Source organism: Arachis duranensis, chromosome 7 (assembly GCF_000817695.3).
Source record: "Arachis duranensis cultivar V14167 chromosome 7, aradu.V14167.gnm2.J7QH, whole genome shotgun sequence".
In the NCBI taxonomy this organism is placed as follows: Eukaryota; Viridiplantae; Streptophyta; class Magnoliopsida; order Fabales; family Fabaceae; genus Arachis; species Arachis duranensis.
In genome coordinates, this window is record NC_029778.3 from 77,934,704 (window position 1) to 77,948,606 (window position 13,903).

Here is a 13,903-nt window from a genome sequence, read left to right on the forward strand (position 1 = left end):
AAAGTCACTAGCGTGTCATGTAAGACTGGATATAATTGGTAAATTATATATATAGGGAATTTTTCGGTGAAGCATACTGTCCACTTTACCATTAACCCTAGTTTCATGCCTAAATTAAAAGTTATAATATTAATGGTGATTATTTTTTAAATATTCTAAATTTTAAATATTAAATTATAATCTAAACTTTAAACTTTCTAAAAATAAGGGCCAAAAAAGATTTTCTTATACTTATTCTTAAATATATTTTACATTACATGATATATGAGAGAATAGAGATACTTGGATAGCTAGTTATCACATATTATTATTTAGAATGATTACTTACATATAAGTGATATATATAACTAAATTTCTTAATATACTTTTATTTAACTCTTATTTTCACCAAAAAAATTAGAAGTTGTGGACTTTTATCTAATTCCATGAAGGTAAGTTTTATGGTACTTTTATTATGGTGCTTAAATTGTTTAACTTCTCTTTTAAAATAAAAAATAAAATATTTAAAATAAAAAATAAATTATATAAAATTTATTAAATATTATTTATTTACTTTTTTTTAGTAACTTACACACAAAATGATAGACACCGTAACATTTACCTTTCATGAAATTGAATTGAAGAATAAGTTTGGCAAAATCATTTTGATGTCTGCCAGTACGAAATTATTTGAATAGACGTGTTGATTAAGTTGTCCATAGATCTAATCAATTCCAAAGTTCTACTTTATATATCATTATTATCATGTTAATATCAAACATAAACAAAAGATTCTCATGGACCACACTTACATGGCCGACATGCGTGAATTCTTCATTATAATGTTCGTAACATCAAAATGAGACTGAAAATATAGCATCACTTTTATTGTCTCTTCCTTGAAAAAGGAAAAAGCAATTATTATTGTTAAGAAATATTTTACTATAATTATTAATTAACGTCATAAGAAATATTTTACTATAATTATTTGTTATGTTTTATTTTTGTCAATTAATAATATGTTAGATTTTCACTATATATTATTATTCATGCAGGATGTTTATTGAATCATGCAAGCGTCTGAGGATTATGAAGAGATCAGATGCAAAGGGCTTTGGTCTGCAACCAAAAGGATCATTAAAGGGATTTATAGAAGGCGTGAAAAATTAAAACAAATTAAATAAGTTAGGGTTTTCTACTTTATATATATTATTATTATGTGGTACACGTTTTAATGATCATAGATCACAATTTTATGTTTCATTTTGTTTATATTTGAGGAAGCAACTTTTTTATATAGTTTGATGCATGAATTGTAAAACCTAAGAATGAATTATATATATAATGTTTTGGTAAATGTTTTGCCGGAACCAATTTTTTTATAGGGTAAAGTATTATTTTGGTCTTTATATTTAGATTATATTTTAAGGAAAAGTCTAGGGACCAGCAATTTTATTGATTTTTGGCCAGCATGTAACCAGCAGAGAAAGGTAAGCTATTAGATGAAATCTCACACCAATCTCACACCATTAAATCATCATTGATGGCTATTTGATGGCTACCAATCACAAAAGTTGCTGGCCCCCTAGCATTGCTCATATTTTAATTTTTATTTTATTTTCAAAAAATTTATATAAGTTTAATGTTGTTCTACAGTTAAATTTGACACGAATAATTAGCATATTTAAAAGTTAATATAACGTTCAATTTTAGTACGTAAATAAATTTTACTTATCAATGGTTACGTTATTAATGTAAAAGTTTTTCATTAATTATTCAAATCATATTTAACTATAGAATAGCATTGAATCTATTTAAAAAATTTTAAAATTAAAATAAGACATTTAAAATATTAAAAATTAAATTAAAATTTGACTTAGACGAACCAAAATAATATTTTACTTTTATTTTATATTTCCTAATCGTTTTGGTAAAGGTTTTGCCTCATATTTGTTAATAATGTGCTAGTTTTAGTAAAAGTGATTAATAGTCTTGATTTTGTATTTGCACACAATTTTCAGCTTATTCAGTTAATTATTTAAATTTAAATGAGAAGAATAAAAAATATTAGAGTTTTTAAATTTAAAATATTAAACTAATTAAACTAAAAAATAGTTCGTGATATTATTGTGTTAAATATCAGTTATCACTCGTCTGCTCAAGCAAGTGTCAGGAGTTCGAATCTCATTTTGTATATGTAGCAATTTATCGGCTAACGACAGACTCTTAAATAAAGATCAAATTCACAATAAATTAGTTCTTGACCTGTCGAGTTGGGAAATACCGTAGAAAATCAAAAAAATAATTATATTTATATTGTACTGCATGATTTATTCTACAGACAGATGGGTCATTCATCTACAAGAGGGGGGAATGGAAAACAAAAACGGATTAGTTTTAGGAAACTAATCTCCTGCCAAAACTTTTTGTTACAAAATACTTGCTCAATATGATAGGAGTAAGTAATTACACCTTCAAATTTTCAATCACCCATCATTTTCATCATATTACTCATAATTAATGTGCCAACCCCCTAAAATGATTATTATTTTGGTATATATAAATTTGGTTAATACAAAATTTTATAAATTAAAAAAGAGGATGATTCTGAGAGTCTAACTGAATTTGCCAATTCAATTGGGTTAATTGATAATTGGTTACTAATGGATTCAATTTAAGGTAAAACTATTTTTAGCAAATCAATAATAATAGTATAGTCTTTTAGTGATTAATTAATTTAAAATAATAAATTATAAAAAAAAATTTTAATTATATATTTCTTCACCTTTTTAGAACCTTGAAGAGGAATAAGAGATCGTTTGGGAAGTAGCAGAAACTACTTTTTTTTATTTTTGGATTATAAAAAGTCATAATCTGTGTGTTTGGCATTATTTTAGAAAAAGCTTTTAACTTTCCGAAAAGTTAATTTGCAGCCTTTTAAAGAAGTAGAAATATATGACTTCTCTACTTTTTGATAAGTCATTCTACTACTTACTTAAAAAAAATTAATTTCAAAACAAAAAAATCTACTTTCCTTCTTCACTCTGTGAAAAATACTGATCCTTCACCACCATTTTCACGCAAAGTCTGTGCGAAGCACTGGCCTTCCACCATCATTCTCACGCAATATTCCAAACCTTACCATTTTTACGTAATGATTCATCTGATGGAAGTATTGATCCTCCACCACAATTTTCAGACAATATTGCATTTGAACAACCTGCTGTATTTATTCTTGCTAAGTATTTTTTTATCATTTTATCACTCTATTTTTTATTATTAAATTTGTATTTAACTGTGGTATAAAATTTCAGTTTTAATTTTATTTTTTTCATATATGATTTTATAACAAGTTCTTGACCTCAACAAAGGAGAGAGAGTTCTAATAAGAATAAAAAAAATAAAAAAACAACAATAAAATATACATTAACATACATTTTATATTTATTTTTTATTTACCCAAACTGGACCTAAATAAACAATGCAAAGCTAGATAATTAACTTAATATAATATACAATCAGGAATCCACGTACGAAAGAATTAAATAAGTTTGTTATGTCATTCTAAGTTTCTTAAATAATTTTGCCATCGGTTAATAAAAAAGATTGAATAAAAGTGTAATAGAATCATTATATTTTTTTGTCAAATTATAGTTTTTGATGCGTACATATATATTTTATACAAATAATAATAATCTTCAAATTAAAGAAATAATACAAGTTGACCTACATGTTTGTTTCTTGCAAGGGGAACACTTGATGATTAAGATTGCAAAAAACGATAGCTCTAAGTTAATCATATAACTATTTGATTCAGATAATTTGTAAGTTCACCCAAAAACAGAAAAAAAAAGAAAAAATATTTAAGAAAATACATAGACAAATTAAACACAAGTAACTAACTCTAATAGATTGTAGAGTAGCTAGTATAGTACATAAGTTTTAATTAAACATAAACACATGCACGAACAATGGCGATCGTTAAGGTGCACGCATGGCTCTCAATGTCTCCCTCCAACGAATTTAGTTTATCGATAATTAAGAATTAAGAATAACAATACAATGAAAGGAACTGTTCTTTTTTTTTATGTATTATTGTAGCATTATTCATTGCATGAGGTCACTTCCTTAATCGGATTTTATAACATATGGTTCATTAATTTTTCGGGTAAGTTTTTATAATATATCTACACACGCATAACAAAGCTACAAAAGGATGCACATAGTCGTTTCAGAATTATCTTGATAAAAGTTATTATTATTATTTTAGTAGAATATTTTTTTAGGATAATTATTCTTAAAAGAATATTTATTATGAGGATGAAATATATTATAAGAATACTTTTAACCAATATATAATTAAGAACTCTATTTTGGTTATGTAACTTTAATATAAGGGATCCACTCACGTAAAGACGCTTAAAACGTCTTTTTTTAAAAACGCTTTTTAATAATTAAAATTTAATTTATATAATTGATTAAATTGTATTATTTTTGTCAAAATTAGACCAAATAAACTGATTTGACCGAAAAATCGATAAACAAAATCTTGAACCAATTTAAATTTATATTTTTTATAAAAATGATTATAATACCCCTATTATAGAAAATGACTTAAAATATTTCTATTATATATTTTAAAAATTTTAAATCCTAATCTTTCTCTTCTCTCTATGCCATCATTAAATTAGAATTTAGAATTTTCAAAATTAATATATATAATAAGAATATTTTAGTAATTTTTTATAATAAAAATATTATAGCCATTTTCTATAAAAAAAAGAATATCAATTTAGATCGATTCAAGATTTGATTTATCAATTTTTTTGTCAAATCAGTTTATTTGGTCTAATTTTGACAAAAATAATATAATTTAATCAATTATATAAGTTAAATTTTAATTATTAAAAAGTGTCTTTAAAAAAAGATATTTTAAGCATCTTTATTTGAGTGGCTCCCTTAATATAAAGAAGAAATGGCATACTTAATTAATTAGTTCATCATTTTTGTTTATACTCGCTACAAACTAATCCATAATATAATGCATATTTAAATGAAAGAATAAGAAAACATGTGCTTTAATATATTTGCCATATAAAAAAATAATCAATTCATTAATGCGTCTAATAATAATCAACACATAAGACTTCTTGGATAAATGCATGCATATGTGCATGCATATGGTAATTTCGTTGTTTCATACTATATTCTTTTTCATCTCATATTTTTCCCACTTTTTTTTTGTATATGATAAATCAATAGAGAGCATATATAAGGCCATAGCTAGCCATGCTTCTTCAACAATAGAAGTAATCAATACAGAACATATCTTACTAATAGTAGAAGAAAGACTAATCACAAAAACTAGTACAATTACACTTTTACTGTTTTGTAATAAGAAAAACTAATCAATGAATTGAGTCTTCTATGCCATCAATTATATCCTTTTTAGGGTTGAACAGGGAATTAGATTTTTGATTTTGTGTTGGCCCTAATTAGAATAGTCCTCTTTTTCTCTCTCTCTTTCTCTCTGCTTGGAATTTTTTCTTTTTAAGAATAGAAAAGAATAATGTGTGATTATATATAGGTATAGTTAGTTTCTCCAAACCCAAAAGAAAAGAAGAGAAGAAAAAAAGTACTTGACTTACTTACACAAAGCGCCAATGGCCATGTTGGATGTTGACTTTAAGCTCAGCCTCTCTCTTCCCGGTACTCAAACCGGAGCCACCAAACGCTGCCGCCGCTTTCCGGAGGAGGACACCGTTGATCTTCTTCATTCCAAGTAAGCTTGTTTTAAGTTAGGATACTGTGATAAGAGCTGCAAGCGATGAAAAAATACGATTATTGTTTGAGATATAATTATTTATGTTATTTTTTTATTAGTTTAAATTTAAAAAAAATATTATGTCATAGTATGAACAATTTTTAGTAATTTCTAAAAAAATAATAGATAAATAAAAAAAATATAAAATTATGTAAAAAAATTATTATTTGAATGTGTTAAAAATATAATTATTCATACTGTATGTTATTATGAATTTAAAATTTTAGGAGAATTAGTATGATGACATCACGTGCAGGGCACAGATGGTGGGGTGGCCGCCGGTGATGAGGGCAAACAGAAAGTGTGGCGTGAAGGTGGGTGTGGACGGAGCACCATATCTAAGAAAAGTGGATCTTGAAGTGTATGAGAGTTATGAAGAGCTCTTCAAGGCATTGGAGACTATGTTTTGTTGCTCAACCATTATTTGTACGTTTTCATTTAATTTGATTCATTCATGATTATTGGTATTATTGATGAGAGTAAATGGGTGTTTTTGTAAGTGTAGGTAATGAGAATAAGGTGATGGATAATTATATGCCAACTTATGAGGACAAAGACGGTGATTGGATGTTAGTTGGCGATGTACCTTGGGAGTAATTACTAATTACCACCTCTTATACTATATCCCATGTTTCATTCTTTTCTTTCCTCATTAAATAACTCATTTCTCACCTGCTTTGATTTCTTGTATTTTCTTTTTAGGATGTTCGTTGAATCATGCAAGAGAATAAGACTCATGATAAAGTAGACCCCTTAGCTTGGCTCACTAAGGTTAATTATTTTTGCCAAACATGATGAGAGCTTGATTCTTATTATTATTATTATATATGCCTCTAATTATATATCTGTGCACATAACATTGCAGGTATACCGTACTGCTCAACTTAGAAGAATATAATCTAGTTTAGTTAGCTAAATTAGCTATATATATAGTTATATGATAGTAAATATATAAGATCCAGAGTGTATATTATAGACAGACTACAGACACTTCCCGCTTTGGATTGTTTGTGTATTTGTATTCTGTTTTTTTTTTTTAAGTATATTTTAAGATTATTATTCTATTGGTATATATGATGTTTGTTAATTAATGATATGGTTTATGTTATGAACAAATCATAATCTTAGTATTTGTATTCTATTATACATGTTATAGATTACCAACTTTGTTTAAAATTGGGATAAAAAAATTAATAGCCCCCCTTCCAACAAATTAAAGGTATCAGCATGTAGATGGACTATCCTTCTATTTAAGCAGATTATTTCAGTCACCAAAAAAAAAAGAATCGACGGATCTGAGCTCCATTTATGGGTGGGTGTCTCGCTGGCTAATGGGTTGCTACATGTACAAGATGGGATTTAAACCTCCGACATTTGTTTAAGCAGACGAGTGAGTTGACACTCGACCAACCCTAGTTGATTTATACTTGAAGCCCAATTTAATAAATCGATCACGTTTTGCTGCTATTCTTTTTTTTTTTTTTGCATCTTTGTAGAACTTTGATATAGACCTTAAACGGACCATGAAACAGAGCATTTGGAAGTCTATTAATTATTGGTGCGTTAAAAACAAACTTGTTTCTGACCCAAAAAACAAAAAACTAGTTGGACCAAGGGAAATATATAATTTGCAGTGGGAAACATTTTTCCACTTCCATAAAAAATTGATCTTTTATAATGAATTTCTCACGGCACAAATATCCCTCGGGTTTGAAAGTTACTTCACATGATGAATTCTTGCTGATGAATGGTTTTGAACTTTGAATGAAGGAGTGTAAAAAACATGACAGTTGATAAATGACAACAATAAATATAAGCACGGAACAGTGTATACTTTGGTATCATATATATATGGATATAGTTATGATGGACGGTTATTGTCCAGCTGTACTTATATTAATATAAGTGACATGAATTTGAATGAAAGAATAGTGGATATTGGTTTATTTTGCATTTTGAATTTTGTATGGTTGAATGTTGAGGTTTCTTTTTAGGTAGGAATTAAGGGTTAGAATTGAATTGTACAAGAAAGCAACTACCTGATCATGATTTATCATTCATTAATACACAACTACTTTACATAAAGAACTGAATTTTTTAAATATATGTTACTTAATTGAGAGTGAATGAAGCTTCTAACTAACTAACAACCATAATAAGTGTTTATTATTTAGCTTGTGCAGTTGTGATTATAAATACATGACCAAAATGAATTGCATTATTCATCATCATCATCTTCTTATTCAACTGTGTTTGAGAACATGACAGGGGGATCTGCACCAGCACAGCAACAGATGTCGTATTATGATCATGTTCAGACGCGACACGAGGAGAAAGGAATCTTCTATGCTTGGTGTGTTACTTCATCCTTTGGTTTGTGTTACTTCTCAGTTCTTCAATTCCTTCTTTGACATGTGATTCAATTTTGATTGGTTCAGTTTGTTTACCCTGTGTTGCTGCTTCTGCTGCTATGAGAGTTGTGAATGCTGCTTGGAACGTACCTGTTGTTGCTGTCCCTAGCTACCTATCCTTATTACTTTATCACATAACCTTGTACTTCGGTTTTAGTTTACTAAACTTGGATGTTTCTGTTATCATAGTTTACCATTGTCTTATATATGATTCCAAGTTGCTTATTATATTTAATTAACCAAATAAGAGATAATTATTTTACAATAATTATATACTTACATTTACTCATCCACACTACATCCACAAATATATATATATCACAAATGGTTTCTTTTTATGTTATCCATGAAAAAATCATGGTTTTAAAAGTTGAAATAAATAAGCCTTTGTTAGGATGACAAAGAGGAAGTGAATTAAAGGTTCTCTTAATCCTCTAGTCCAACCATGAGTCTAAAAGTTATTAGTCAAAGTCTTCTAAAATAGAGTCTACCACTGGAAAATGTAAATTGTGGGATGCCATTTGATTTAGTTATAATTTGTAATTTATAATACATATATATAATATAATCACCTTAAAAATGGTTTGAATTGAATCCACAGAAAATATTATTATCAAGTTAGGCTCTATACATTATCTTCTTTGAGTGCGATTCTTCTTTAGACCATACGTTAACGCAAAATGCTTGTGCACTGAACTTTTTTTTTTTGCATTGACTTTTTCTACAAATTTTTAAATTTAATATCAAAATGCATATAACATAGTTACATAGTGCACGAAAAGAAATGCAATTTTCAGGGAAAATCTTATCCAACATAACAAAAACTTGAAAATTTTCAAACAGCTTTTTTTTTCAACCTTTAAAAAAAAAAGAATCATACATAACTAAAAAATGAAATTCTGTATTTAAGAACTCAATTAACCTGGGTATCTACTATCTACTAAACCTGCAAGAATATGCATTTCATCATTTGATTGCCTACACAGAAATGAACTGTAGCCATAAAATCCTCAACTATGACAAAAATTTCAGAGGACCTAATAACTAGGGCTTCAGAATCTCATTGTTACACTATAATAACAAGAACAATCCTTTTTTGGCTACAATACTTCAAAATATTCCCTTTTTTTTGCTACATTACTTCAAAACATTCCCCTTTTTTTTTGCTACATTACTTCAAAACATGCCTATGCAACATGCTTGTGATTGTGACCTTGGTGTTCATTCAATGTCAGACAACTTAAGCAAGGATCCCAACAAAAGGTCACCAAATGTATATACAAAAAGATATTAAAGAATATAGACAGGAACACTTGAACTAAACTTGGAGGGAGAATTAGATTAGTCTTGATTGAGAAGGCTTTTGACTAACAAAATAAGGTGTTTTTCCTTCTGATGTGCACATATCTCTGTTACAGTTAAGGCCTTAAGGGTCCTTTGCTTTGATTTGTAAATTATCTATAGCTTCAGAACAGTGTGTCAAGCAATTCAGGTGATGACAAAGCCGCTACACATTTGAACTGCGAGAGAAATTTTCATAATGAAACACCATGCAAGTTACTTACTAGTACATATGATTCATATATATGATGTCCTGAAACAAGGAGATGAAATATAGCCTGTTGTTTCTATTTTCATTTTTAGCATTTTCTGTTTCTATCTATCTATAATGTGAAGGAAAAAAGTATAAATAAGAAATGAAAACGAAAGCCAAGAAGGTTCGGCTAGTTTCAATTCCTAATCTTTCATACCTTCTCTTGCTCATACTTGGTGCGGATGGCGGTTAAAGGGCAGTCATTGCTATTCAGCTGTAGATCCCGTAATGCAAGAACTGTGGTTTTCAAGTCTGATGGTTTATAAGAGGCATAGTGTTGAAGAGTTGGATTCTGAAAAGAAAAATGGTGGTCAGATTTTCTTTATGTGAGTAAATTCATAAGGGAAATGGCAGTGACAAACACATACCCATGGATGGCTTGACCGATCTAAAGTCCATCTAGCAAGAAATACAGCAGATGCCGCAATCATAGAAGGACGGAAATTTAAGAAACCATAGTTCATAAGTGTTAGTTCAGCAAGGTAATTTGCCAGGAACTCCAATTCGAAGCTCGGGCTCTGCAATTTTTTAGGCAGGCGATTAGTAATACACAAATCAAAACAATGTGGCATGTTCTAGACCAAGCAGCCATGTCAAAGTTGAATCTTTCACCTCGTAAGAAGCTTGTGCTGCCCGAAGAAACCTCCTACGAAACCAAGGATGAGTACGGACAATTGAATGAGGTTTCAACATAACATTTTATTTTATTTTAAAAAATATTTTTTAAATGAAAAATATGTTAACAAGTACCTGAGGAAAGTTTTTGTAGTGGGAGTAAATAGTTTATATGATGAGGACTTCAACACTTCAGTCTCCATTTTTCGTACCTGCCATTCAGATTATTTATCAATGCAATAACTCCAGTTATTTTGATAATAAGGCTCCACAACATACATTGAATTCAAGCCACAAAGGATATGGTAGATGGGCTTGATATTCTAAGTTCTCTTGTTGGGATAGGAATGAAATTGCAGTTTACTATTTGAGCGTATATTTTGTATTTTGCCATTAATCACACTAGTTCAAACTTGAAAAAGCAAGGCGTACCTCCTCTTTTGTGTATGTGTTGTCTGTGATGAAGCAGAATTCTTCAATGCGTGGGGCATTAATTTCTTCGTATTTCCTTTAATCATACAAAAACAAAAACATTTCATATGAAAGCCTAATCTTAATGTCAACAAAGTAACAGACACTAAATTTCCTTGAAAGACCAATAACCAACATAGAAACAACAATAATTTATGATACAAGTACACAACGAACATGAATGCATATGTTTGTAGAGGAATGCTAACAGAATCAGAAGGTAAAAGGTCAACTTCGCTGACCCGAATAACTTACGAGGCAATTAGCATGCAGGTTATGCCAAGCAACTGAAGTCGTCGTCTTTCAATGTAAGTTTGAGAGAGAAACCAGTCTATGAGATATACAGTGAGGTAAAGAGTATCCGGGACCAATTTATACTCCTCAGAGACCTGATAACAAAGTTAAATGTGAATTAAAAGCAGCATTCATATTGCATCGACTAGGAAAATTGAACCAAAAGAAAAACATGAAAGAATAAAAACAAAATAAGTTAATATCTACAAGCATGCAAGAAAGGAATCAGCATCAGTGACTTCACAGACTCTGCTAAGTTCCTATTTTCAGTGAACACTTGATAGTTTGAACTTCTTAAAGATATTAGAAAGTTATACAAACCTCTACAAGCCAATCAACCAGTATCCCACGCATGCTTTGTGTTATATCTTGCTGTACTGTTTCCATGTAGTTAGGATAAGGCCTTCTTGATAGCTGAAAAATAAATGTTTGACATATTTTATGAAACAGCTGACAAGAAGAATGTTATGGAAAGTTCAAAACTAACAAATTTTACTTCTCAAAAATGAGTTGGAAACCAAATATTAAAGCAATTCTTCAATTGACTAGATGTTGCAAAAATCAAACTATCGATTGCAAATTCAAAGCAAAGTTTTTACATTAGGAATGCAGAATAAATTCTAAAACCCTGAACAGGAAAAGGCTGGCAGTAAAAATAAACATGAAGATATTCTTGTAACTTCCAATGCAAGTCATTAGTAGAGACAACAAGATTTCTGTATTGGACAGAAGAAGATTGTTTTATTATAAGTGCAGGGCATTTATTTCACAAACCTCAGCAATACGCAAGTTTTTGTAGATATCAGTCGCATAGAAGCTGCACAATTGGGGATCTTCAAAATCCGCATCAATGTCAGTGATATCTGGTCCCTTTGATACATTTAGAAGTTCATAAACACCACTCTTCTCGGCTGCAGCCATTTGTACATCTGAGAACAACACACAAAAAGAGTGCATCAACTAACTAAAAAATGATTTCCTTTACGAAGCTCATGAAGAGATTCAATTATCCTTTTATGATTTAAGGTGGTGTATTTAAGCAATGGGCAGACATGTCCAACTCTAAAGTATATTATGATATGCCGGGATCCAACATATTACTATAGCTAAGCCCTGAGTGGGGCAAACTCTTCTCTTTAAGTACTTTGGAAACACCACTTGGACCAGCCTTATCCAGCTTGCCTTTCTTAGACTGAAAATAAGTTACAGGGGATATATTAGCATCATAAGTAAGGGAAATGTTAAATTCAAACAGTTGAGTTTTTAACAGGAAATGGTGGATGCATGGCAAGTTAGCAACCTGAATTTTAGGTGCATTCAAACAGCCCTTGCCTTTAGTTTCACAGAAAATGTTAGACACATCCTGAAGAGCAGCCCTCTTTTTACGTGGAAGGCATGCATTATCCGAAACTGCTCTTTTTGGATTGCCTTTTACAAGCTGCTTCTCTTTTTGTTGTGAAACCCCCTTTGAAGGAGGCAATTGCCCAGATGCAAGAAATGCAGCAGCTTGAGCTCGAGTCAATCGACGAGGGAGGTCTCCAACGTTCCTGGTTACATTGTTTTCTTTCTTCATGACGACAATATTCAGTAGAACAGAGGAAATTATGGACACAAAATCTTGATGTGTGAATCCTGTGACAGAAAAATGAAATTATGAAACAGAAAAGCCAAAAAAAATCTATATGTATGTTTTAGTGATCAGATTTTTAAAGTTGACCAGCAAGCTAGCATCAAAAGAATACACTTAAATTCATCATAATTTTGCAGTCTCCTGGTCCATCTTTTCAAATGCAGAACAGAGTTAATTTTGAATTTGGTATGTTATAATAATGATTTAAAAAAACAGCATATCGATGCAATATGGTGAGACTAGTTAACAATTAAGATCAGTGCCTAATTTAAGCTTCCATCATGCTGTTGATTTTGTGTCAATAAAGTAATTAGTTAATATAAGAACTCTCTTGTATTTTGAAATACAAATCCTCTCATCAAACTTAGAATAATGTAAAAAATGAAAAAATAAAATAAAATAAAAAATAAGAAAAAGGGGCAAAACTTTAAGTTAGATATAGAATGACTAATACAAATGCAGAAGAAGTGCACATTACAAAAATAGAATGAACTAGGTCAATATAGAGTGCAAATTACATTTATAAAGTGTTGGAGCAGAAGAAAAAGAAACCCCAAATCAATTTTAGAGTGACAACCAACTTTCCTCTGCAATTGCAAAAGCATACATTCCAGAAAAAATACACACATTGTAAGAAGAGAAATAACTATGTTTATATACAAATGTAATCTTATTTTTTCATCATCACAGGTTCCACAGCTTCAGATTAGTAGTTTTCTTCACTTGATGGGAAAAATTGCAGTCAAAAAATGAGAAGAAAAGAAATGAAAAGAAAAGAAATCAAGACTCGGACTTTACTTTTTCCCTTCTCTTACTGAGGCATTTTATCATACACCCATCAGACATAAAGAACTAAACATCAAAACCCAAATCAGCATTGAAGCAACATTACCACCTTCCCAAACCCAGTCACCCAGAAACACAAACATGTTCAAGAACGTAACATTTCTTGAAAGACAAAGATTCTCAAGATGTTGCAAGAAAGACAATGGATTTGTATGCATGAAGAAGGACCTGATTGGGTGTCTATAGTGCAAGCTCCACCACCTCCATTGAAGAGAGAGAGAAAGCTCAGAAAAAGTCAG

At 29.8% G+C, this 13,903-nt stretch overlaps 4 protein-coding genes and 1 long non-coding RNA gene across 5 annotated transcripts in view; 3 read left to right on the top strand and 2 right to left on the bottom strand.

The window, feature by feature from the left end:
* LOC107459588 (auxin-induced protein 22C) overlaps positions 1-1,361 on the top strand; it is a 2,700-nt gene extending 1,339 nt beyond the window's left edge. The window contains exon 3 of the mRNA XM_016077820.3: positions 1,035-1,361. Coding sequence (XP_015933306.1) covers positions 1,035-1,149 — 115 coding nt within the window. The 3' untranslated portion in view covers positions 1,150-1,361. The remainder of the gene's footprint in view (positions 1-1,034) is intronic.
* Positions 1,362-5,578: 4,217 nt separating this feature from the next.
* On the top strand, positions 5,579-6,905 carry LOC107459619 (auxin-responsive protein IAA15). The gene is made up of 5 exons (XM_016077856.3): positions 5,579-5,761; positions 6,060-6,229; positions 6,309-6,396; positions 6,506-6,574; positions 6,669-6,905. The coding sequence occupies exons 1-4, from the start codon at positions 5,643-5,645 to the stop codon at positions 6,549-6,551; spliced, it is 423 nt and encodes a 140-aa protein (XP_015933342.1). The 5' UTR covers positions 5,579-5,642; the 3' UTR covers positions 6,552-6,574; positions 6,669-6,905.
* Positions 6,906-7,979: 1,074 nt separating this feature from the next.
* Positions 7,980-8,420, top strand: LOC127740708 (uncharacterized). The gene is made up of 2 exons (XR_008001533.1): positions 7,980-8,156; positions 8,242-8,420. It is a non-coding gene; the product is annotated as an uncharacterized LOC127740708 (long non-coding RNA).
* Positions 8,421-9,148: 728 nt separating this feature from the next.
* Positions 9,149-12,113, bottom strand: LOC107459930 (cyclin-A2-3). The gene is made up of 9 exons (XM_016078243.3): positions 11,963-12,113; positions 11,510-11,602; positions 11,150-11,283; positions 10,856-10,931; positions 10,559-10,635; positions 10,421-10,454; positions 10,177-10,326; positions 9,966-10,100; positions 9,149-9,734 (listed from the first exon to the last, which is right to left on the bottom strand). The coding sequence occupies exons 1-9, from the start codon at positions 12,107-12,109 to the stop codon at positions 9,681-9,683; spliced, it is 900 nt and encodes a 299-aa protein (XP_015933729.1). The 5' UTR covers positions 12,110-12,113; the 3' UTR covers positions 9,149-9,680.
* A 147-nt stretch (positions 12,114-12,260) lies between these two features.
* Positions 12,261-13,897, bottom strand: LOC127740583 (uncharacterized). The gene is made up of 3 exons (XM_052251667.1): positions 13,833-13,897; positions 12,489-12,820; positions 12,261-12,380 (listed from the first exon to the last, which is right to left on the bottom strand). The coding sequence occupies exons 2-3, from the start codon at positions 12,759-12,761 to the stop codon at positions 12,261-12,263; spliced, it is 393 nt and encodes a 130-aa protein (XP_052107627.1). The 5' UTR covers positions 12,762-12,820; positions 13,833-13,897.
* Positions 13,898-13,903: the final 6 nt, after the last annotated feature.

Coding starts and splice junctions, on each gene's coding strand:
- LOC107459619 (XM_016077856.3), top strand. CDS start 5,643: ATGGCCATGTTGGATGTTGACTTTAAGCTCAGCCTCTCTCTTCCCGGT. Junction 5,762..6,059: donor GTTGATCTTCTTCATTCCAA/GTAAGCTTGTTT, acceptor CATCACGTGCAG/GGCACAGATGGTGGGGTGGC. Junction 6,230..6,308: donor TTGTTGCTCAACCATTATTT/GTACGTTTTCAT, acceptor TTGTAAGTGTAG/GTAATGAGAATAAGGTGATG.
- LOC127740583 (XM_052251667.1), bottom strand. CDS start 12,761: ATGAAGAAAGAAAACAATGTAACCAGGAACGTTGGAGACCTCCCTCGT. Junction 12,381..12,488: donor TGAATGCACCTAAAATTCAG/GTTGCTAACTTG, acceptor ACTTATTTTCAG/TCTAAGAAAGGCAAGCTGGA.
- LOC107459930 (XM_016078243.3), bottom strand. CDS start 12,109: ATGGCTGCAGCCGAGAAGAGTGGTGTTTATGAACTTCTAAATGTATCA. Junction 10,455..10,558: donor ACTACAAAAACTTTCCTCAG/GTACTTGTTAAC, acceptor TTGGTTTCGTAG/GAGGTTTCTTCGGGCAGCAC. Junction 9,735..9,965: donor CCAAGTATGAGCAAGAGAAG/GTATGAAAGATT, acceptor TTTCTCTCGCAG/TTCAAATGTGTAGCGGCTTT.